We start from the raw sequence: 23,845 nt of genomic DNA, 5'->3' as shown, positions 1-23,845 counted from the left end.
TGATGGGGAAAAAACAATAATGAGAACTGCCAGATCTGAGGATTACAGAGTTATGGAAATACTCTATTTCCAGATGGATTTCGGGGTACTTAACAAACAAAATTTGAAGGTCTTTTGTCATATGGAAAAGACATTAGAAAGTTCAATTTCTAACTGCTAGGTGAAACAGACCAAAGGAACACTTAATTTAGGACAAGTGTACTAATGGGTTATATGTGATCTACACGTGAGATGGTATTTATAGCAGTGTTATCAAAATGACATGTTTTAAGTCCTTATTTGGAAGGTGCTCTCACACATTCCTACAACTGCTTCTCCACACGCACTTCCCCCTTGTGAAAAAATTTCCATATTCCCAGAGGGTTGACTGTGTTCCAGGGTGAACACTGGCCTCTTCCTTGATCCACCTCGCATCTCTACAGTCTGAGCACCTCACAGGCCTTGGCCCTGTGCAGGCGGCCAGTGAGGAGCCTCTGCACTGTCACCTTGTCCAGAGAGGCCCCTGTAGTGTGTGGCCCAAAGGCCTGTGTCTTTAGTCCCGTTCCAGTGCTGGTCCCTCAGGTACTGAGTTCTTAGTTCTGCTCTAATGCTGTCCCCTCAGGTACTGGGTTTTCTCTTGACTGCTGTAGCCACTGGGGCTCCTCAGCTCCTGTGAGTCCCACTGCTGTGGATGGCCAGGTTGGCTGGCAGTGAGCAAGGCAAGCCCAAGCACAGTCCACTGCCAGTGCTGTGACACTGCTTTTCTGGGTGGAAGCCCCTGGCTTGACCATCAGTGGTCTGTAGCACTTCTGTTAGCTCCCTCATGACCCTTCAGGTTTTATATATATAGTTCCAGAGAAGTGGGGAAGCAGGGCACTCCAGGGAGAGAAGCAGTATGTACAAAAGTGTGAAGAAACAAAACAATTTGGATGCTATGGGAAATCCAGTTTCATGGATCTTGGATGCAGTGTGTGATGGGGAGTGAAGAACAAAAGATGATGTGAAGAGGTAGGAAGGAACCACACAACAGACAGCTCTGCACATGCTATGCCAAGGTGCTGGGAGTTCATCCAGAATCCACTGAGAGATGTGCATACCCACTATAGAGAAAAGGAAGGTCTTAAAATTGAAGGGAAGGTGAAAAAATAGAAGGGAGGGATAGCAGGAGAAAACTGGACATGCTAAAAAATGTTCCTGTCTTCATTAATGTTAAAAACAAAACAAAACCCATGATCATGGTGTCCTTTCTAGCAATGATGGTGGTGTGGCTATCCAGTCAGAATATCTATGAGGTCAAGTTCTCACACAAGTCTACCCATGTCTATAACCTGTTATGTAGCTCCCCGCCCACAATGGGAAGGACTTCCTACCAACTTCCTGCTAATAAATCCTCTTTCTGCCACAGTCTAACCTACAAGAACCTTCTCTACCTCCATCCTGTTGCCTGTTACATATAGGAACGTACATAATATCTATGTATATACAATATACACATAAGCCAGAGAATAACCGTAAAGTAATGTATAATATTAATTTACATTGTTGTGTTTTGTTTCTCTTTCTTGTGAGGTCATGTAATGACCACCAGTCTACTTCTATTATCTATTTTCCTCTGAAAAACTTGTATTACATTCCAAAACCTCAACTATGTACTAGATAATTATGCTGGATTCTCAGTATCTTTAGTTGTGGAAATTAAAGAGTTTTGGTTATATGAGGAAATAGAATCACTTATCATAATTTACTAGTTGGCCTCCATAATTCCTCTCTGTCCTTCAGCTGATGTTAAAAACACCAGCAGATTAATATTTTGTCATGCTGTTCCCTATCCAGAGGCTGCTTGTTGCCTAGAGAAGGAAAGTCAGACCTTATTTTCTGGTGCACAAAGTCCCTGCACAGCCCACCTCTGCCCTCTCAACAACCTTCATCCCCTCTTGCATATGGCCCACTCCACGGCTGGTCTCTTTCCTACTCCTGAGCACACCCATGTGGGTTCATGCTTCCATGAGTTCACCTGGCTGCCTCACCCTCCCATGTCTACCTACATCTTTCTGTCTTGAGAATCTAGCCCCACTCACACTTCCGTACCACTCAGGTATACACTGCCACCTCCTCCTTGTCATGTTCTAGAATCTATGATCTGTACTCCTGATGGTAGTATCTTTTGTTTATCCTTAGACTATGTTTTACTTCTCTGATATGCCTAAGAGTAGGATCTGAGTTGCACAGAGCATTTCAGTGCAGTACCCATGACTTGAGGTGCATATGAAAACATCCCCTATTCTGAAAATTTTGGCCACTGAACAAACTCCAAAGTTACACCCTGAATGTCTGACTCAGATACCTCTGGGTATCTTCACTGCTGAGCTGTCCATTTTCCTTTAAGTTTCCAGTTGATTTGGTCATACCACTCCTGAGACCAGTAGAAACAATTTAGAAAAATCTTGTTTGTAAAAAGGCCTTTCTTGGTAGCTCAATCTGAATGTGTGGAGAATTTTTGATCATTCTCCTTTCAAAACGTCCATCTGGCTGCACTGTCTGCCAAGAGTGAACACTGTGATGGGAATTCACTGCTAAAACTCTCTTGTTCAGAGACTGAGGGTTTGCCAGGCAGAGAGTGCTCCTTCAGTGTCCTGGAAAAAGGAACCACCTATTGCATTACATTCCTCATACATCCTTGATTATGCTGCCATTTCATACCTGTCTGTCTTTGCAAATACTTCGAATGACCCTCTACAACCTTCTACTTCTCATCTGCCTGCGTTCCAAGTCCCTGCTTGGCCATTGCTTCCTCTGTGGGGTGCCCTGGCCCCCCAACTCCCTCCTCTGGCTTCTGTTCCTTATACAAACTTTCCTTTCCATACTGTACATTCTTGACTTCCTTTGTCATAGATTAATTGACAATAAATGCATGGGTTTATTTCTGGGCTCTCTATTCTGTCCCATTGATCTATGGGTCTGTTTTTGTGCCAGTACCACACTGTTTCAATTACTGTAGGTTTGTACTATAGCTTGAAACCAGGGAGTGTGATATCTCCAGCTTTGTTCTTCTTTCTCAAGATTGTTTTGGCTATTTGGGGTCTTCTGCGTTTCCATACAAATTTTAGAATTATTTGTTCTAGTTCTGTGCAAAAGGGTATTTTGATAGGGATTGAACTGAATCTGTAGACTGCCTTAGGGAGTATGGTCATTTTAACAGTATTAATTCTTCCAGTCCATGTACAAGGTATATCTTTCCATTTGTTTGTGTTGCCTTCAATCAGTTTTTTTTTTTCATGAATGTCTCTTGGTTTTCTGAGTACAGGTCTTTTATCTTCTTGTTTAGATTTATTCTGAGTACAGGTCTTTATTCTTTTTGATGCAATTGGAAATGGGATTGTTTTCTTAATTTCTCTTTCTGATAGTTTGTTGTTAGTGTATAGAAACTCAACAGATTTCTGTATATTAATTTTGTATCCTGAAACTTTACTAAATTCATGTACTAGTTCTAATAGTTTTTTGGTGGCAGTCTCTAGGATTTTCTGTATATAGTATCATGTTGCCTGTAGTGGCAATTTTACTTCTTCCTTTCCAACTTGGATTCCTTTCACTTCTTTTCCTTGTCTGATTGCTGTGGCTAGAACTTCCAACACAATGTTGAATAAAAGTGGTGAGTTTGGGCATCCCTGTTTTATTCCTGATCTTAGAGGAAATGCTTTCAGCTTTTCACCGTTCAGTATGAAACTGGCTGTAGGTTTGTCTTATATGTTGAAGTATGTTCCCTCTATACCCACTTTGTTGAGAGTTTTTATCACAAATGGATGTTAAATTTTGTCAAAAAAGCTTTTTCTGCATCTATAATAAAAGATCATTTGACATTTATTCTTCAATTTGTTAAGGTGGTGTATCACATTGATTTTTATTGTGGATATTAAACCATCCTTGCATCCCTGGGATAAATCCCACTTGATCTTTTTGAATTTGGTTTGCCAATATTTTGTTGAGGTTTTTTGCATATACATTCTTCAGTGATATTTGCCTATACTTTTTTCTTTTTTTGTGTGTGTGGTGTTTTGGTTTTTGTATGAGGGTTACAAACTTTCATCATACAGCACAACAGTGATTTCTCTACAGGTCTGCCTCTCCTAGACCATGCATTCAGCATTGAGTCCTGGCTTATCTGAGCATTTGGGATTTGCAAAGTACTAGGGAAAAGGCTCTAAGGGGGTAGGGGGATACAAATAAAGAAGCTACAACATCAGTCCTCCAAATAAATTGAACATTTCACATGACATTTTGAAAGCCTATAGAAATTACATGGTTTTAGTTATCCTAATGTCCCAATAATTTTATCTTTTTATAGACTTAAATCAATTGGTCACCTTAGAATTGGAAGGAAACAGTCTCAGTGAAACTAATGTCAATTCTTTAGCTTTCAAACCTTTGAAGAGCCTATCCTACCTGCGTCTGGGAAGAAATAAATTTAGAATTATACCACAGGGTCTTCCTGCTTCTATTGAGGTACCAATATCTTACTTATAATATTTTATATTTTAAATACAGTACACTATGACAAAACAAACAATATATTTTAAAAGGTTATTGTGATGCATATTAAACTCAATAGTTTTGGTGCTATATACAGAATTTACTATAATTTGAGCACTGTTTTCAAACAATACAAAATTATGAGTCAAAATTATAACTACTAGTAGAAAATCTTGATAAAGCGAAAATTGGTTCTGCCGACGGCTCTTGGGGAGAGAACAGGGAAGATGAACTGAGTATTCAAACAGAAACTATAACTTGCAAAAAGTACCTTGACTTGCAAAACTGTCTCAAACTGGAACTGTGACATTCATCCCAGTCTGTTCCACCCAGAGTCCCACATGGACTAGCAGTGACCCTGTGAAGATGGACAAGATTTGCAGAGAAGGCTGCTGACTGTGCCAGCAGCACCCACCCCCACCCCCTTCCCACAGCGTACTAGTTCTAACTAGCTCCTACCAAGGGCCCAAGCACTGTTGTGTCTCCATCCCCTCTGGAGACACTCCCTGCTGCCCAAGTGTGTGGTCTCTCTTGCTACAAGGAACACACTTAACTAAGGGGGGACTCTGGGGGTCTTCCCTGCTGAGTGTACGCCCCAGCTTCCTGCATTAAGAGGCCTGGCAGATCCAGCTGACTCCTAGGCCACCTCCTCTGAGCTCTGTTTCTGCCGCATACACAATCAGACAGCAGGACGAAGCTTCCCACTGCTGTGGATGCAGTGAGCCAAGAGAGGGCCATTAATCTCAATATGATACTGCTGCTACCACAGCCACCATGCTTCCTCTTCCTACTTCCAGATTAAGATAGACCTTTAGAATTTACCAAAATTGTAAAGATTGAGGTTCTATAACCTGGCTTTACCTCAGAATCACTTGGATTCTAAAGAAATACAGATTCCTGGACCTATCCCAGACATGCTAAATCAGGTTCTTTGGAGAATGGGGTCAACAATTTATATTTAAAAAATTAAAATTTGAAATAGATAATGCATGCACACAGTAAAACACACACACAACACTTGAATAGTACAAAAGAGCAATGTGTCTCTATTCCACGTCTGACCCTCTCATCCCTGGTTTCTCTTTCCAAAGACCCTCTCGCTAGCTTCTTGGGAGGTGCTGTCCATGCAAGTACATGTACTGTGAATCCTTCCAATGCACTGCTTCACAGCTGCAGTTTCAACGTATAAATGAGTGTGCTCTGATTTAGGTTGGAATTTATACTTTAAAAAGCTCATGAGTGATTCTAACATACAATCAAGTTTAGGAACCACTGATCTAGTTCACCCCTAAATATGTAGGAAGGTAAAAGCAAAAAGCTAAAAATCACTTTACTCACTTCCAACAATACCAAAATTAAATGACAAAGAGGGGGAAATTACTACAACAGTAATAGAAAGTTGCTCTGAATATATATACCAATTTTACTTCTGAATTCCAACAAGATCCCTGAGTGAAAAATTCCTTGTAATGCCAAATGAATTTAACTTGAAGGCAGCTAGCTGTTGAAAACTTACTAATGGTTCTAGCAAACTTCACCCTGATGTTAAATGAAGGCTCTTAATTAACTGTTAATTAAAGTAATTATAATACAAACAAATCTAAAAAATGTGAGCCTAAAACAATTACAGACAGCATGGACTGGTAGGAAGCAGGCTGACCTAAGCTGGGGCCAGCCAGCATGAGTTTCCCTCATGTATTAGCTGTGTAACCTTGCAAACATCTTGCCATCTCTCCAGGCCTGAGTTTCTCTACTGCTAAATGGTGATAATTTCTACTTATTTCCTACTTTCTAGGATCTTGAAGCCCAAATGAAATAATTTATGTGAATAAGTTTTGTAAATTAGAAAGCTTTATACAATTATTATGGTATGCTATATCATATATCATTTTATGGTTAAAAATAATTAAATAAAATTCATTTATTCCATAACCATGACAGATAGTACATTTTATTTTACTAGTTAGAAAATCTGACAACTTAAAAATATGAACTCATTTTGAAGTGCTGCAAGACTCTTTAGCTAACACTAGTGACAACAGTCTATAACCTGATTTTAATTCTGTGAGATTGAATATATTTATCAACTAATATGAAAAAAATAAGTCTCTTCTCTTAATTATAGGAATTATACCTAGAAAATAACCAAATTGAAGAAATAACTGAAATTTCTTTTAATCATACCAGAAAGATCAATGTCATTGTACTACGTTATAATAAAATTGAAGAAAATAGAATTGCTCCTTTAGCCTGGATAAATCAAGAGTAAGTACATGCTACAATCTGACTTTCTTAGATGATTTCTTTCCTTTGCCATTATTAAACAGGGTATGAACATGGGCAAGTGAGGGAGGTGACAGCATTCTTTCTTAGTGAACCTCCCCCTACATAAAACTTGGCTATTTGCATAGACTTCAAACCACTCATGATATGACTGATGTTAGGACGGCCATGGTCACTGCTGCTGGGGACACCCTACAGTGTGCAAGTGCTAAGCCCAAGCAGTGTGACCTTAGGTCTGATCACTGTTCTGCTCTCTGGTGACCTCACAGGCAGTCATGAAGTTTAAGTGAGATAATCCCCTACCCATAGTGAGGAAAGAAGCTGCCCTCCTCCCGCCTTCTCCCTCACCATTAGGTGGAAGCACCAGCATTCACTGTTCTATACCACACTGTCTTCATTCCTTCAAACTATTTCTCTATTTCAAGTGCTACAAAACAGACTAAAGAATGCCTGACCCAACAGCAGAAGCAAAAAGCAGAGCCCATCTTCCTGGAGAGGAATCAGTGGCCCCAGGCTGTAGCCTCAGTGAAGGGCAAAGTGTGGAGGCCTTGCTCATCAGGAAGGAGAGGATTAGCTACACAGGGAAGCAGGGTCAGGCCCTGGCAGCAGCTGCATCAGAGCAAATCTAGAGTCATGTGGTGAGGGAATGAGGGATCTGAGCGGCACCATGGGGACAGGCATCTTTCAGAAGCAGGACAGAGATGAAAAGAGGCCTTGAGGGCCAATTAGGTTCAGCAGGATGTGGCAGTGGCAGGGCAACTGAGTCTTCATCAGGTGAAAAGTCTTCATGGGGTGGGCAGAAGCCGCAGGTAAGGCTCTGAAAAAAGCCAGATAGTTTACCACATTTCCCAGATCTTCTGGCTTATTAACAACCTTTTCTAGATGCCTCATTCTCACCCCAAGTCTCAGGTCCCAGGTCATCAGATCAAATGTGGAACAAGAATGCAAAAACCCCTCAACACTGCTACTTTCTTGCTGGAGCCAGAGATGATTTTAGGGTTTGATGTCAGCTAGGACTCTGGACTTCATTTCTGATACAAGTTTGACCTTAGAGATATTTGGGGGACCTCTTTGGGTCTCAGCATTACCCCTGGGATATGAGTTTTTCTCTCTGAACTCTGGTGCTCCTCTATTAGAGAAGAACTCAAGCAGCTGTGTGGTACCCGGGTAAGAGCACTAGCCTTGCAGCCAGACCACCATACAGCCACACTTGCACTGGGAATCATTACAGCACACTGAGTACTGGCAGGAAAATGGACAAGCATCTTGACTGGCTTGTCAAAACTTAGAGCTTACAGTCACTGCCCTGAAGTCCCCACTCTGTTTACTCTTTTCTAGAAATCTAGAATCAATTGACCTCTCCTACAACAAGCTCTACCACGTCCCCTCCTATCTACCCAAGTCGCTGCTGCACCTTGTGCTCATCGGCAACCAGATAGAGCGCATCCCTGGCTTTGTGTTTGGTCACATGGAACCAGGCCTGGAATACCTGTACCTGTCATTTAATAAACTTGTGGATGATGGCATAGACCAAGTTTCCTTCTATGGGGCTTATCATTCTCTGCGAGAGCTGTTTCTGGATCATAATGAATTAAAATCTATACCACCTGGGGTACAAGAAATGAAAGCACTACATTTTCTGAGATTGAACAACAACAAGATACGGTAAATTCTGGCCTTTTCAAGTATCCATTTAAATTGTCATGGGTGACAAAATATAGGATTAAACAACAATGACATGATGTCTGGAATTTAAAGAAAAAAAGTGACAAGAGGTTGCATTAAACAAGATTGGCAAATGTTAATGATTGTTGAAGCTGGATGATAATAGGTATGTAAGGAATCACTATAGTGTTTTTTCTACTTTTCTATGTATGCAAACTTCCATAGTAAAAAAATGTAAAAATAGAGTATGATTATATAATACCTAGAACCTTAGAGGCATGTTCAAATGAGGCTTCAGTGCAGTAGACTATGATGCTAATCCCACCTCCATATGTAATTTCAAACACTGTAATCTGCAGAACACAAAACCTAAGTATATGCTAAAATTAAAATTGCTTCTATCAAGATTTTTCTGAAGACAAAATTCTGAATAAATTTATTGACACTCAGCTCCCTCACTTCTGAGGATACATTTTTCTGTGTGTGTTCCGTCTGCTGACAGAGTCATCACCCCTGCCTAGAAAGTATGAATGTCTCAAGAATTAATCTGGAACGCTTTGTTAGTGCAGCCAACGAGGGAGGCAGATTCCAGAGCTCTGTGGTCCTGTCCTTGGAGATTATACCCCTTACTCTTTTACCTGTCTCTACATTTCCAAACACAAACTCCTGAAAAATAAAACAAAGAAAGAGTCAAAAGTATATAGGGGAAGAGGTGGGGATGGGAAAGGCTTTAAAGATTCAGAGTCAAAATTTTTGGGCCAAAATAATTCCTAGGTCATGCTTATATGCTTCCTATTGCATTGCATCAGGAGGCATACAATAACTGTTCCATTCTGGTGGGATTTAGGCGGTCACGGCCTGATATCTCCATTATGACCTTTCTCCTCCACCACTGAACCAATGGTTTTTTCACTCACAGATGCTTATTGCTTGCATCTGTTATTTCCTTAGGGGTAATAAAATGGTGAATTTCTATTTTTGTCATTCTTTCCACATTTTATAGCTGGACTTCCTCTGTAAATAATATTCTCTTTTCAATTAGGGCAACTTTGTTACTCTGAAAGGTAGGCTCAGTTCTTTCCTTTAAACTGCCTAGCAGAGTAAGAAGTTGGTTACAGATCTGTAACTGTGTGAGGTGATGGATGTTACCTAAACTTACGGTGGTGATCATTTCAAACACATACACATACATCAAATCATTACGTTGTACACTTTAAACTAATACAATGTTATGCCAATCTTTATAAAACTGGAAAAAATTATATATATGCATTAAACATGAAGGAAAAGGACTATAAAATATATTAAAATTTTAACAGTGGCTGTCTCAGGATAAAAAGGAAGTTGGTGCCTAAATATTTTTGCTTTATTAATTTGTTTTTGGCTTCCTCTCTTTCTCTGGAGAATCAATATGAACTTATGGCTTTATATATTAAGAATGTTTCAATCAACTGCAATCATTGTTCTTAAACTGTCCCATCTTTGGCCAATGGTAGCCCTTCGAGTTGGTTCCTGTGTCCTTGGATAAGCCTCTGTAGATCTTGAATGGCTCACTTTTATATTCCCCACTACAGCCCGATGCCAGCCTTCTTCCAAAGAGCCCTAGCTCCTCTCACTGGGGAATCGTGTTCAGAGGCCCCAATCTGGGCACCAGGCATCTTCCTTTCAAATGTGTTGTTATTGTTTCAAGGCCTTTCAGTGGACTGCCAGAAATACGTATTTTGTGAAGAAAAAAAAATGAGTTCATACTGATATTCCCAAGTCAAATTTAATGTTATAGAGAAGTCCTTCTGTTTTAAACTTGCTTATCTTACACTGAAAATCTAGGTTCCCAACAATAACTTATATTTACTATAAACAATAGTTTCAAAATGATAATACCATTATTACAACTAACAACAAAAGTATTTAATTAAGTTTTTATGTTTTTAGTAGTTCTACTTGTCCTAAGAATATATTCCATGAAGGATGTATAGCTTAAATACAGAAGTTTTCTCTGTAACAATAGGTCAACAACTTAATATTCAGATAGGTCTTTAATTTGCTTTGGCTTTTAGGAATTGCTACTTTCTATATAATATTTTTCTATGCCTGTCCCTTATACCATACTCCACCCTTTCCCACAGGTTAAGTTTTTTAAAATTTATTTTTGGCTGCACTGGGTCTTCATTGCTGTGCACGGGCTTTCTCTAGTTGCGGTGAGCGGGGGCTACTCTTTGTTGCAGTGCGCAGGCTTCTCATTGCAGTGGCTTTTCTTGTTGCGGAGCATGGGCTCTAGGCGCGTGGGCTTCAGTAGTTGTGGCATGCAGGCTCTAAAGCACAGGCTCAGCAGTTGTGGCGCACGGGCTTAGTTGCTCCGCGGCATGTGGGATCTTCCCGGACCAGGGCTCGAACCCATGTCCCCTGCATTAGCAGGCGGATTCTTAACCACTGCGCCACCAGGGAAGCCCCTAAACTTTTAAATTAATTTCCCATTGATGATCCCAGTGTTATTTTTTTAAAATATAAGCATACATACATGCATTCATATTCCCCACTGCCTCTCACAATTATTATACAAATTATTACACCAAACGATTATTATTTTTTTCTCTCTGGAAAGAGTGTATATTTTTCTGTTCTTCACTTTTAAAAATTATCAGTATATCCTGGCTATCACTCCATATCAGTATGTAGAGAATTTCCTCATTCCTTTTTACAGTTGAATAGTATTCCACTATATGGACATTTTATTCAACCAGTTCCTTATTGATAGACATTTGATTGTTTCCATTTTTTTATACTATAAATAATGCCACAACGTACAACTCTGTTCAAATGTAATTTTGTATTTTTCCAATCTAACTTTGGGATAGATCCCTAGAAGTGGGATTGCTGAGTGAAAGGTATAAAATACACATGTAATTTTGCTAGATACTGCCAAATTCCTATCCATGGGGCTGTACTGTTTTGAATTTCCTTCAGTGATGTTTGATCCTATAGAGCCTCATCATCAGAACATGTTAATGAACTTTTGGATTTTTCTGGGAGGGCGTTGGGCAAATCTGGTAAGTGAGAGTGGTATGCCAGTATCATTTCAATTTACATCTTTCTTATCATGAATGAAATTAAGCATCATGTTTACATGCCATTTCATTTTCTCTTCTGTAAACTGGTTACCCAGGTATCTTTTTTTTTTTTTCTCATTTCCCTCTTCTCCTAGGTTTTTAGGTCTTTGTATATTAGCCCTTTATCAGTAATATAAATTGCAAATACTTTCTCCTAGTTTGTGATTTGTCTTTTAACTTTGCATTAAAAAAAAAAACAAACCTGTAGTCAATTTATTAATCTTTTCTTTTAGTGCATCTGGTTTTTGAGTCACACATAGTAAGATTTTTCCCCCACTCCCAGGGTATGACCATGTTTTATTCTACTATTCTATGGCTTCATTTTTTCACATGTAGATCTTTGACATATTTGAAATTTTTTCGGGTGTATAAGAAAAGGATCCAATTTTATTTTAAAAACAAAAGAGTTTTTAAAACAAATGTAAAATTTAACTCCTAAATTATGAAGGCAGAGTATTACTTGGATCATTTATGACTTGATTGTCTATTTTTCCTTAGGAATATTCTTCCAGAACAAATTTGCAATTCTGAAGAAGATGGTGATTCAACCCTGGAACATCTTCATCTTGAAAACAACTATATTAAAACAAGAGAAATATCATCCTACGCATTTTCATGCATAAGATCATATTCAAGTGTCGTTCTTAAACCACAAAATATCAAGTAATTCCACGTTTTTCTTTGTCATTTGTAAATTATACTCACATATCTGTTTCAGTAGCATCTTTCATCAATAAGAGAGATATAATGTCATGTTATTCTTAGTATCATTATGCTAGCCAACCTGATTCGCCAATGCACATAAGAACAACCAAAGACATATCTACAAGGTTTAGTCTTCTGGCAGTTTTAGTGAAGGTTTCAGTTTTACACTCTAGAAAGAGGCCATCTCATTGCACAGTTTTCTCATGAGAATAGGATGTTGTGTGCTACTGAACTAGACTGGAAGAATCTGGAACAAAATAAGCATGTCCTTTACAACAGATCTTAGTATTGCTATTAGCTAAGAACTCCCTAAGTCCTTTTAAAAATTATGTATATTATGGTTCAAGACCAAGAAGTTGATAACAGGAAAAAATAATAGGTAGAATTTATGAACTAGTGTTCTGTTTATTATTCTACTGTTAAAGCAATAATTTATTAATTTTCTATAAGACCCTATGATACAATTACTGGTATAAATAAACTTAATTATTGTCTTAGCTTTAGTTCCTTCTATTAATTACACGTGTGGAATTGAAACACTACTATAAAGTTAATTTCCTGGTTTTGAGAATTGTACTATGGCTAAGTATGTGGTTATTAACATTAGGGGAAGCTGGGAGAAGTGTATATGTGAATTCTATATGATTTTTGTAATTTTTCTGCAAGTCTAAAATTTCTCTGTAAGTCTAAAAAGTTTAACAGTATTTTAAGATCACCCTCATTATTCTTTGCTCAAGATCAAAAGATTTTATGGGAAGCAGTGGAGTTTGCTTAAAATATATGTTAATTTTCCTTGACTAAGCCTTGTAAATGTAAACCTAATGCATAAATTAAAAAAAATTTTTGCTCCTCTGGTCATTGTTAGTACCTCTTTTCTTTGCCCGAATTTGCTCAAATGTATCCTTTTACTCAGTTCAATTTAACATAAAGCTATTAGTATTCACTATGTACTAGACCCTAACAAAACCATATATTAAAATTTTCATTATATAATGATCTTTTATCTTTATTTCTAAAGTAATTTGTAAAAGACACATACAGAAACCACATTGACTTTTCTTGTTACTCTCAGTTTTGTACCTTGAAAAAACACCAGATTAGGAACTTAAGTTCTAGTCTTGGCCCCCTTGGGCAGGTTACTCTAATTTTTCAAACTTCAGTTATTCAATCTTTTAATAGTTCTCTCACTATCCTCAGAACCTTCCAGCCCCACTTCACAGGGTCATTATGAGAACCAGAGAATAAAAAGCATCTAGGAAGTGTGGTATGCACGGTGAGTATACTTATAATTGCCAACATTTCATATAAAATTGACAGCAACCAGCATATTCAACCAAAGTTGATTATTATCTGGACAGCTTTCAAAATGTGTAAGTTTGATTTATCCCCTTTAAGCTAATGTTATTTCTAAGCCACTTTTCTTAATATCTAGGTTTCTGAGATTACAAAATGAACAAGAATAATAATATGATACAAACTGTTAGAATCAAGGGTCAAAGGCTTAAGCCAAGTTGCTAAGAAGAGAAATAAAATCCTATGGAATAAAAGTTGAGATTTATAACTAGTTTAGGAATGTAGAAGCATTGCTAATTTAAACTGGCCAAGTTGAATGTAAGAGACAGATGAAAACAAGAAGATATGGTTATTCATTTAATCAACAAGAACCCTTGTGCAATGCTTCTTGCTGTGTGAATATAAATGTATTGACATAAGTGGTTTAAGGCAACCTAAACAGTAAACAAAATTAGTGTCAGAGGGGACTCAAACTGAATAAGGTGAGTCAAAAGAATTAGCATCCTGGACAACACAGACGAATACTGAAACACTCCAGCATTCATTTCTCACTCTGACTTTAATCAGATGTGTCCCAGGTGCTGTTCTACAGAGACAGGGATGAATAGATCAGATGAGGTCTCTGCTCTCTGGCAATGCATGCTGCGTTAGGGGCAATAAGCAGGAAATCAAATAGACAATCAAATCAACAGGCCAAGTGTAATGAAGTCAGCAGAACAGGGTGGTGATGCAATGAAGCATGCTGAGTTCCTGAGGCCCCTCTGCCTGGGCCTGGGGGTACTCCCAGATCGTGGGTTTCTAGAGTGTGCAAACAGCACAAGTTGCAGTAAGACACAGCAATCCCTGGAAGCCTTGGAGTAACACCAGGCCCAGGAACACACTGAGACCCTATTGTGCACTCAGGGACACCCTGTTGGGAGCAGAATCTCTAGAAAGGCTAAAAATCAGAATGACTGATGAAAGCTTTGTTTTTAAGTTGTAAGATGCTTTTATTTCTGATTTTATAATTTAAAATATATCTAGCATTGAACTTGTTTGCTTTGAAACTTCATCATACTCTGGATAGAAGCTTTAATTCCATTTTTAAAAATGTGATAAATGTCCATATAGTAAACATTGTTCATGATATATAATGTTTAAAATAAAGAGGTGCTCTGTTTGGCTTCAGAAATATGCTGTAATTACTAATACATATGTACACTAAGGAAATCCTGGCCCAGCTATGGTCTGAAAATATTAATGGTGTGTCATCTTTGCACGTAAGTACGAGGAGTACTAACTAACTTTTCAATTTTGAGATTTGGCTTATTGTAGATTAAAATATTTCAAAAAGCACTAAAGGTAAGATGTAGTTAAAGAAACATATAGCCTAGAATCATAAGGAAATAATTACACCAGGAATCAGGACACCTGGGAGCCCATCTTGGTCTCCAATAATTATGTAGTCATTTTACTTTTCTGAGATCACTTGATTCAATTATAAAATAGCATGCTGTGTGAATATAAATGCATTGATGAACACATCAGTGGTTTTCAAGCATGGCTCATTAGGAGTTCATGGTGCCCTGGGGTGGAAGTGTCCCTAAAGAGGAAGTACACAGACTCTCTTCAGACAAAACAGCTTTGCTACCATCAGGAAGGGTTAGCTGCCACTGTTCCTGCCTGCCTCCCTAACCACCCTTATTTCTTGAAACCAGTAGACAAGGTACTATATAAATGACACATCAAGTTTTAAGAATCATAAGGAATATTCAGCCAAAGTCCCTGGTCCTTATCCTCTGCTCAGCTCCTCCCACACTTTCAGAGAACTTCACTGGAGAGCTCTGGTCTGAAGAAACGCTTCTCAGGTATGCAGATTACAGCTGCCTGGACACAGCCAACCTCTGAGTATGCCAGGGCAAGGAAGTTTAGTAGATGTGTCTGTTCCTTTGGAGCTCCTAGGGTGGGATCAGCCCTGAGCACTTCTGCCACAACCAAAGACTACTGACCTCCAACCTGAAACACCCTGAAAGGCAGTCAGCATGAGTACGTGTTCTGTAGGACAGGCACAACATGGCACAGTGCTGTAGCGTGCACAGACTGGGCTCACATCCTCGTCTCTGTCAGACTGTGTCACTCCCTATGGAGAAGGCAGGTCAGGATGACCCCAGCATCCTGAGGGTGAGTGTGTGGTGCTTGGGAATGACAGGGAGTAGGTGGCTGAGTCTGGACTTAACATGCATCTTCTGAATGAAGACCACAAAGTGGAAAGTCTGGACACCTGAGAGTGCGTATGGCACACCTCTAAATCTGAGGGTGCAGCGCACCTGGTTTGGCAGGTGCTGCCAACAGGAGCGAGAAGATACAACAATCTCTCCTTGGGCTTGTATTGTCAAATGACTCTACACACATCCCTTAGGAGTCAGGCTTGTGAGGTTAAAGTTAACTACTCTTAGGGATGACTGCTTTTATTAACATGGAAAACACCACCCACTACACTAGTTGAAATCTGCCCCTGTTCTGCATGGACACCACTAAGAGCAGTGAGGATGACACCCCATTCACACATAAGAATGTGATTATTCCAATAACTGTTCAAACTATGTAGTATAAACCTTTAAATTCATTGGGAAGTGTTAATAAATTATAATGCTTGTTTCAAGATAATTTTAGATTTGGTGAGTGGAAATTTAAGCCACAGATGATGGGTATATAGCTAAAGGATAAAATCCCAAATTTTTACTGGTGCCACACATTATGTTAAGCATAATGCTGTGTGCTATAGGCAAAAATGGCTTCCCTGAATTGACAAATTTAAATCAGGAGTAATAAAGGAAGCCTGTGGTATATACGATACGGGAAATAACTAGCACTGAGTTTGGAGAAGAAAAGATCAACAGGCTTGAGCTGGGCCTTGAAATAGGATTTGAATCAGTTGAGGGGGAAGGAATGACTGACTAAAAGAGGCATGAGCCAAGCATAGTTGAGGTTCACCAGTGGAGGAAAGATTATACAGGAAATAAGAGGCCTGGGACGGCTTGGAAGGCCAGCAAGAAGAGACCAGACTTACTGTGATGAGCAATGTAGTGCACCACCAAAAAACTCTGAAGGGAGGAGTATGTCATGAAAGCAATGGTTTCAGGAAGGAAAAAGAGCCACCACTGTAATAATCTAGAAACAGAATAAGTGGGACCCACACAGCACAGGTGACAGGAAGAAGAAGCAAGAACAGGAATAGGTATGACAGAGAGTTTGAAAGAAAGAAAAAAATATCTACATTCTCATCGTGGAGATTAAGTCTGAGGGCAAGTTTGCCATAATTAGTGACCACCTGTGGTCTTCTGAGGGGCTCAATCTCAGAAGGACATTATGAGCCATGAATAACTGAGAATATATTAAAAATAAAATGAACTGATTAAATGTAAAAAGAAAGAAAGAGAATAAAAGAAAAGAGAAGAACTATTAGTGGATAGTGATCTACCATGTAAGGGACACACACAAAGAGAAAAGGAGACAAAAAGGAGAACTGCTCTGAGTCTCACTGATACTGCTGAGAAGCTGTAAGAAAGGGACAGTTTGGGTGAGAATATGCTGAAGTTGGGAGGGGGGGGTGGTCACCATGGAATTCAGGCAGGAGGGTGGGAATGCACTCAGCTGGAGTGGAATCCAAAGGAAAGGATACACATTGAGGGGCAGGTGAAGAGAAGGGCAGGGGAGTGGAACCCTAATGAGCACCGACTTCCAATTTCAAGGGGAGCAAGTACACCATAAGTCTCCATCTGACTTGAGCCATATGATCTGATCTCAAGGAGCTTCCAAGGCACAAGACAAGCTGTGCTTAGAAGCCCAGCTCCCTGGGAAGTGACCCCTCCCTTCGGCACTCGGCATGTGTTCCACCAACCTCATGAAAGACAGATCTGGTATTATGAGTTAGGTCTGCATTGATTATTTCTTTGCATGTGGGGTGTTGTACGGTAGATGGGTAGGAGGTGTATCTTGTTTTCCCCAAAAGATTGTAAAACTTAGAAGAAGAGAGACAATTCATTTCTTGGATCCCTGCATTCTGTGTACAAAGTAGGTACTAAAATGACTGTTGATTCCTCAGTCTAAACAATCAGCTCATGAGTTGTCCAAAGTTGATCTTAATACTACTCCTAAACAAAACAAAAAGAAATCTGCAAAATTTAAGGATTTTTAAAGGAAAAGCAATAAATATTTATAAAGGGTCATAAAATAAGGAATAATTTCTCATTAATATTTCCTGACATGGACATTAGAAGACACAGAGTATATTTTATAAAAAATTAAGTCATGCTTTGACAACTGGTAATACTTAGTAATCAACTGATTGTTCTCCATAACAGCAACTTTGACAATGTTTTCCAAAGCCATCATTTAAACATGAATTACTAGGTTCATAGATGCTGACATAAAAGAATGCAATACTCATGTTCTGCTGTTTAAGTGAAACCTCAAAGGGCTGGAAAAACCCTCTAGGATATCTATTCCATCTCTTTCCCTTATTTAGAAAACAGAAAGTTTCCTCATAGGAGAAGTACTTACAAATTGGTGATAAATGAATTATTCAACTGTCCATAGTTGAATTCAGACTCTCAGTCAAATTAAAATTCAAAAATATTAAAAGTACTTATGAAAACAGAAGTTTCTGGCCAGCTCTAACATATACCAGATGACTCCAGGGGCCCTTAAACCCTAGAAGTCTGTGAAACAGGAGGTCCACCTCTTGAAATGAAAAAACAAGAACGAGTATCTTGGGTCTGAACTGGAATCCTTATTAGCTGTGGGCTTGGTCAAGTTACTTAGACTCTGATTTCCAGTTTCCTTGCCCATGAAATTGAGGAGAACATCTGCCTACCAAGGCTGCTGGGAAGGTTAAATAAGGTGATGTCCATGACAGTACTGAGCACAGGGTGGACGTCAGATGAGTGTCCATTCCTTCATGGATAGGCACTGGGAAACCAGCAGGTAGGAAGGTTCAGTGACTTGCTCAAGGCTGCCAAGTCTCATAATATGGTAGATATTAATTATTAAAGGACATTGATTCCTTAGATTGTGATATACAGTGGAAAAAGGAGTGGGCCTATTACAGCAGGGCAGGAGTCAGCAAATGCTCTCTGTAGACGGCTGCACTCAAGTGGGACTCTGCAGTCATGTCAGCGTCTCTCTTGAGCTTGGCAGTCTTTGTGCTGTGTCACTGCATGCTCATATCCATCACACAGAACAGAATGAAACTAGCTTAGAACAAGGGCTAAGCAAGGGCTCGAGCCTTACCTGAGCAAGGGCTCTCTAAACACAGAGTAAAACCAGGACTCACAGAATCTAAACTACTTATTGTCATAGATATGGCAATAGTTTAGAAGCAGATTAAAAAAAAATCCTGATTATAGGAAACAAAAGTAATTCTAACTTATAAGTGTGATTCACTGTAATAATATAACACCAAAAAGGGAGAAAAACTGTATTTAAAATAGCCAAACTAGAAGAATATTTGATCAGTAAACCTGTCCTGCAGATGGATTCCTACCTCAGAGATAACCCACAAGTGGGTCTACAGGGATACAGTAAGAGTCTGCGTGTAAGCCTTGGCCAGGTGCGGCATGCTCTGGGCAGATGGTTCTCCTGGGGAGTTTAAGTATTTACTATCCTTGTAAACATCAGCTCTGATTAAACCTACTCCAACAGACCCAGAGGCATTTGTGAAAGATTTTCAGAGAAACTAAAATCTACTGTAAACAGTATAGATATGTGTATATAGATATATAGATAGATATCTATATATCTATATATCTATATCTATCTATCTATATAGATATAGATACATTTCATCCTATATGTCTTAAACAACGCTTTGGCATATTAACGTATTACTCACATGTCGTTGCTTCAACATGCTGTACAGGAACAGTTGAAACTATAAGTCATGTTGGAATTTGGTCTGTCACACACTGTTATGTGCAAAGAGGTGAATGTTTCTAACTAGATTAATAGAGCTTAGTGATTATACAACTAAAAAATAAAGGCATGACTGTTTCTTCTTTGACATTATATTTCCCTTTCTACATGAAAATGGATTAAAAAATTTACAGTCTAGCATATTTTTCCCTTTGCACAAAATATGAAGAATGTGAATCCACACAAGGGAAAGCAGACTGCATTAAAAATAACATATGATTGCACTAAACACATATTAGTTTGGAAAAGAAAAGGAATACATCATGCTATTAGAATGTCATGGTGTGTTTCTAAGTAACAGAATCCCTGTGGTCAAATAAACTTACATTGAACTATCAGCTGATATAAGCAAATCTTTTTATAAATTGGAATCTGCTGAAGGTTCATTTGCTTTACATAAGTTGAGAATTACATTCACAATTACCAAATTTATACATGAACTGTCTGAAATGCTAACTAGTATGTGACACTCAAAATAAAGAATGCATTATAAATTGTAAATCTACTCTAGGTCAGTAGTTCTTAACTATTTGAAGGATGGACCCCTCCCTTTGAGGATATGATAGAAGCTATGATGGACCTTCTATGCAGAAAAATACACATATACAAACACTCTGCATGTATCAAAAGACTCATAAAACCCATCCTAAATCCTCTAGGGATTCTTGTACAATAGCTAAGAATCTGTAGGTAGAGTAACACCTTAATTAACTTCAAATAAATTTTACATGTAAATATTTCGCTAGAGTTAAAGATAAATCAAAGAGTTAAAATTAATTTAAGGCAAATTGCCTTATTCCCCACAACTATTTAGCATTTATTTAGCAATATTTTTATGGCCATAGAAAAGTTGAAAGAATACAGTGAACATCTACATATTCTTCACCTACATTCACCAATTAATATTTTGTCACCTTCACTTTATCTTTTTCACTCTTTCCATATCCCTGTCTATACATATATATGTATTTGTGGGGTACAGGGGCTGGACCATCTGAATGTAAGTTGCAGATATCATGTCACCCTAGTACTTCAGTATAAGTCTCCTAAGAACAAGGACATTTTCTTACATAACCATGAGACAATGATAACATTCTCTCACATTATCAAACCTCAGAAATTTAACATCGATTCAGTTTCAACATACAGTCCATATTCAGATTTTCCCAACTGTCCCAACAATGTCCTAAATTGCTGTGCGTGTGGTATGTGTATATGTGGCTCAAGATCTAATCAGAGTTCACTTGCCTTTAGTCTCCTATAAACTAGAGTAGAAATTCTCTGCCTATGTTTTCACCCCTTCACTTTTTGAAGGGTCCAAGCCAGCTATCATGTAGAATGTCCCCTAATATGTATTCGTCTGATTGTTTCCTTACGATTAGATTTAGGTGAAACGTTTTTGCCAAGAATCCCACATAGGTGATGTCATGTACTTCCTTTTGTATCATATCAGGAGGCACAAAATGTCGGGCTGGCGTGTTATTGGTGATGCTGAGACATTGGTTAAGGTAGTGTCTTCATCTCCTTGTAATTAAGAAATATCCTGCAAGGTAAGACTTTAGGTCTGTGTGAATATCTTGCCATCCAATAACCTTTCACTTAGTGGTTTTAGCTCCCATCTTTGCCTAAATTAGTGACTATGTTGGAGGTTTCACAGTGGTGATTTTCTAACTCTGTGATTCCTTCTGTACTCATTAGTTAGCATTCCTCTACAGAAAAAGCTATGATCCTTTTGGCCCTCTTCCCTCTGTTATAAAAAGGATTTTGCATTTGATGTGCTATAATCCATTGCCATTCTTATTTGAGGTATTCAAACTATGCCTTCACCTAGCTTCTATGTTCTGTTCACAGTCCTCAGTAATCTCTGAGTGCTTTTGTGCCTGCTGGTATGATGAAATGCTGCAGGCACACTTTACAGATTCCCTGGCCCTGATCTATTACTTGACATTTTTCTCAGGGGCCTTGCTCCTTCTAATGAAAAACGGCCCTTAGAAACACAGATCTGGAAGTTAGATGCGCTCCCTGCTTTTAGGTCTTCTCAGTTAAAAGAGCCTGGAAATTTATTTAAAACAAAACCATTACTTGCACCCATTCCTGAAAGCAAACTGGCCTTTGAGGCATTACTTAAAAATATTTGATACCTACATTTTTATTATAAATTCAACTCAATCCATTTTAAATGACAATTTATGGCATTAATTCATCTTCAGAGCAAAACATCCAACAGGATGATGACAGGAGCTCAGCCTGCAAGTTGCAGAAGCAAGTCCTTACCAGCACAGGGTATAGAAGAATGGGAGCTGAGAACCAGGAACCAGAAGCCCATTTGAAGAAGGTTGCTGCCATGAGCTCAGCCAATTGCTGGAACTGCACAGGAATTCAGGGCCGGTTTTGTCAAACTGAGTTTTTAAGATATGGTAAATTTAGACTTTGATATAAAATTTCCTGGTTTTTAAAAATACCATATGCTCCAAACAAACCATATCTGTGGGCTGAATACTGCCCATGGGTCATGATCTACTGTATAAAGTCAATTCTCATTATAAACCACAGAGCCTAGTCCACCATGAAGGATGCTTGAACATTCAAAACAACCCATAAAATCATATCAAACCCATGAATTCACTTCTTTCAGAAGTTTTTGTGAATGCCTACTATATACAACCTCTGTTATGCATAAAGAGCATACATTATTTACATCCTGGGATTTGATGGTCTAGAACATTCTTGAACTAGGTATTTGGAAGGCACATCCCCTCATTCCCTCAGGGTTTCCCTGACAATCCCCCATCCCATTTTGCTTTTCTTCATGGCACTTAACACCGTTCTTTGAATAAACGGATGGACAAAATTTTCCTTGTAATTTCTACTATGAGAGACTAGTACACAATCCATTCCAATGTACTCAGAAGGTTAAGGTAAACAGGGGAGGAAGCACCAGATACCAGCTGACAAACATCATAAAACTCAATCGTCCTAGTGATACTTGAGCTCGGGAAGGTGTCTCATGCGACCACAGTCACCCCTACTCCTCACCCACTGGAGTTTTAATTTGCATGAGATGATTTCTAAGGTCCTTTCCAGTTCTCATTTGTTTGGGCTTTGACCACTGTTCTCCATTTCTACATTAGCAGAAGGTCAGGAAAGGGTCTTAAAAATTATATGCAAGCGTGGCTTAAGCAATTTATTTTTATTTTCATCATGATTGGAATATACTGGGCCATGCAAGAAATTTGTGTTGATGTTCCTTTTATGCAATCAATGTTTCTGTTCATAAAATGTCAGTAGAGCGAATATTACTTTTCTAATTTTGAAACTTATTGCAGTTTATTAGTGCAGATTATTAACTTAGTGCAGATTATTCATGATTCCCAAAGACACTGTTTGATATAGTAACACTAATTCTCCAGTATTTAGACCAAGGCCCAATGAAGCAAAAGCCAAACAATAGAAAACAAACATGTAGAAAAGAATTAGGTCCCCTTCATAGGACCCTTATAGGAACCAAAAAAGGAAGATTTTTTCCTCACAATACTCTAAGGAAGAGGAGGTACACTGATGTGTCTGGAATGACAACCCGCAAAGGTGTGGAGAAAAAACTCCAGTTTATATCCAAATGGTGTGTTTGTGCACGCTGGGCTATCTCTGCAGTTGTGAGGTAAAGCTTCCCACCTGCAGCTCCAAGACTGTGGGAGGGGTGTTGGGCCCTGGGCTGTACCTCTAGTCACAATGTCAGCAGAATAGGGTGAATAAGCCAGAAAGACCACCTGCATCTTGGCATTATACTCCAGGGCCCATTTCTTTCCCTAAGCCTTCTGACTGAAGAGCACAACAACATGCTGGAGGAAGATAAGCTCAGGGCTCACAAGTGAGGAGAGGAGAGAGGCTGCAACACATCTTTAGAAAAACAATCTCACAGGAAGTGCCTCCCAGCTCTCTAGACAAGGTGGCAGAACCCTGCCTAGACGGGTGGTCGCGGGGCATATGCCATGACTGAGAGGTGAGGAGAGGCTGGTAGAATGATGTGGGAGAGGAACACTGTGTGAGCACAGGCAAAGGTAGAGAGTGGGAGGCACACATCCCACTGAGAGGAGGCGCTGCCACTCAGCCCCAGCCAAGTGTTGCCATGCAAAAACAGGAGCCACCCAGTGGCAAGGCTTTACTTATCAAGAGAAGTTGAAACTTCATAATTTTTTTTTTTTTTTTTTTGCGGTACGCGGGCCTCTCACTGTTTTGGCCTCTCCCGTTGCGAAGCACAGGCTCCGGACACGCAGGCTCAGTGGCCATGGTTCACAGGCCCAGCCGCTCCGCGGCATGTGGGACCCTCCCAGACC

The 23,845-nt window shown here is 39.1% G+C and overlaps 2 protein-coding genes across 5 annotated transcripts in view; one reads left to right on the top strand and one right to left on the bottom strand.

Moving 5' to 3' along the window:
- ECM2 (extracellular matrix protein 2) overlaps positions 1-13,504 on the top strand; it is a 67,807-nt gene extending 54,303 nt beyond the window's left edge. For all 3 annotated transcript variants that reach the window (XM_022564602.3, XM_022564599.3, XM_022564600.2), the window contains 4 exons: positions 4,322-4,479; positions 6,632-6,771; positions 8,128-8,454; positions 12,060-13,504. In XM_022564602.3, the coding sequence (XP_022420310.2) occupies positions 4,322-4,479; positions 6,632-6,771; positions 8,128-8,454; positions 12,060-12,228 (794 nt within the window). In that variant the 3' untranslated portion in view covers positions 12,229-13,504. The remainder of the gene's footprint in view (positions 1-4,321; positions 4,480-6,631; positions 6,772-8,127; positions 8,455-12,059) is intronic.
- Positions 1-23,845, bottom strand: part of CENPP (centromere protein P) — a 231,190-nt gene that overhangs the window by 77,654 nt on the left and 129,691 nt on the right. The window lies entirely within an intron of this gene.

This window comes from Delphinapterus leucas, chromosome 6 (assembly GCF_059928025.1).
Source record: "Delphinapterus leucas isolate spDelLeu-1000000601 "Yukka" chromosome 6, BTC_Dleu_Yukka2, whole genome shotgun sequence".
Classification (NCBI taxonomy): Eukaryota; Metazoa; Chordata; class Mammalia; order Artiodactyla; family Monodontidae; genus Delphinapterus; species Delphinapterus leucas.
Note: the sequence above shows the minus strand (reverse complement) of the source record. Positions and strands in the feature narration are given on the sequence as shown.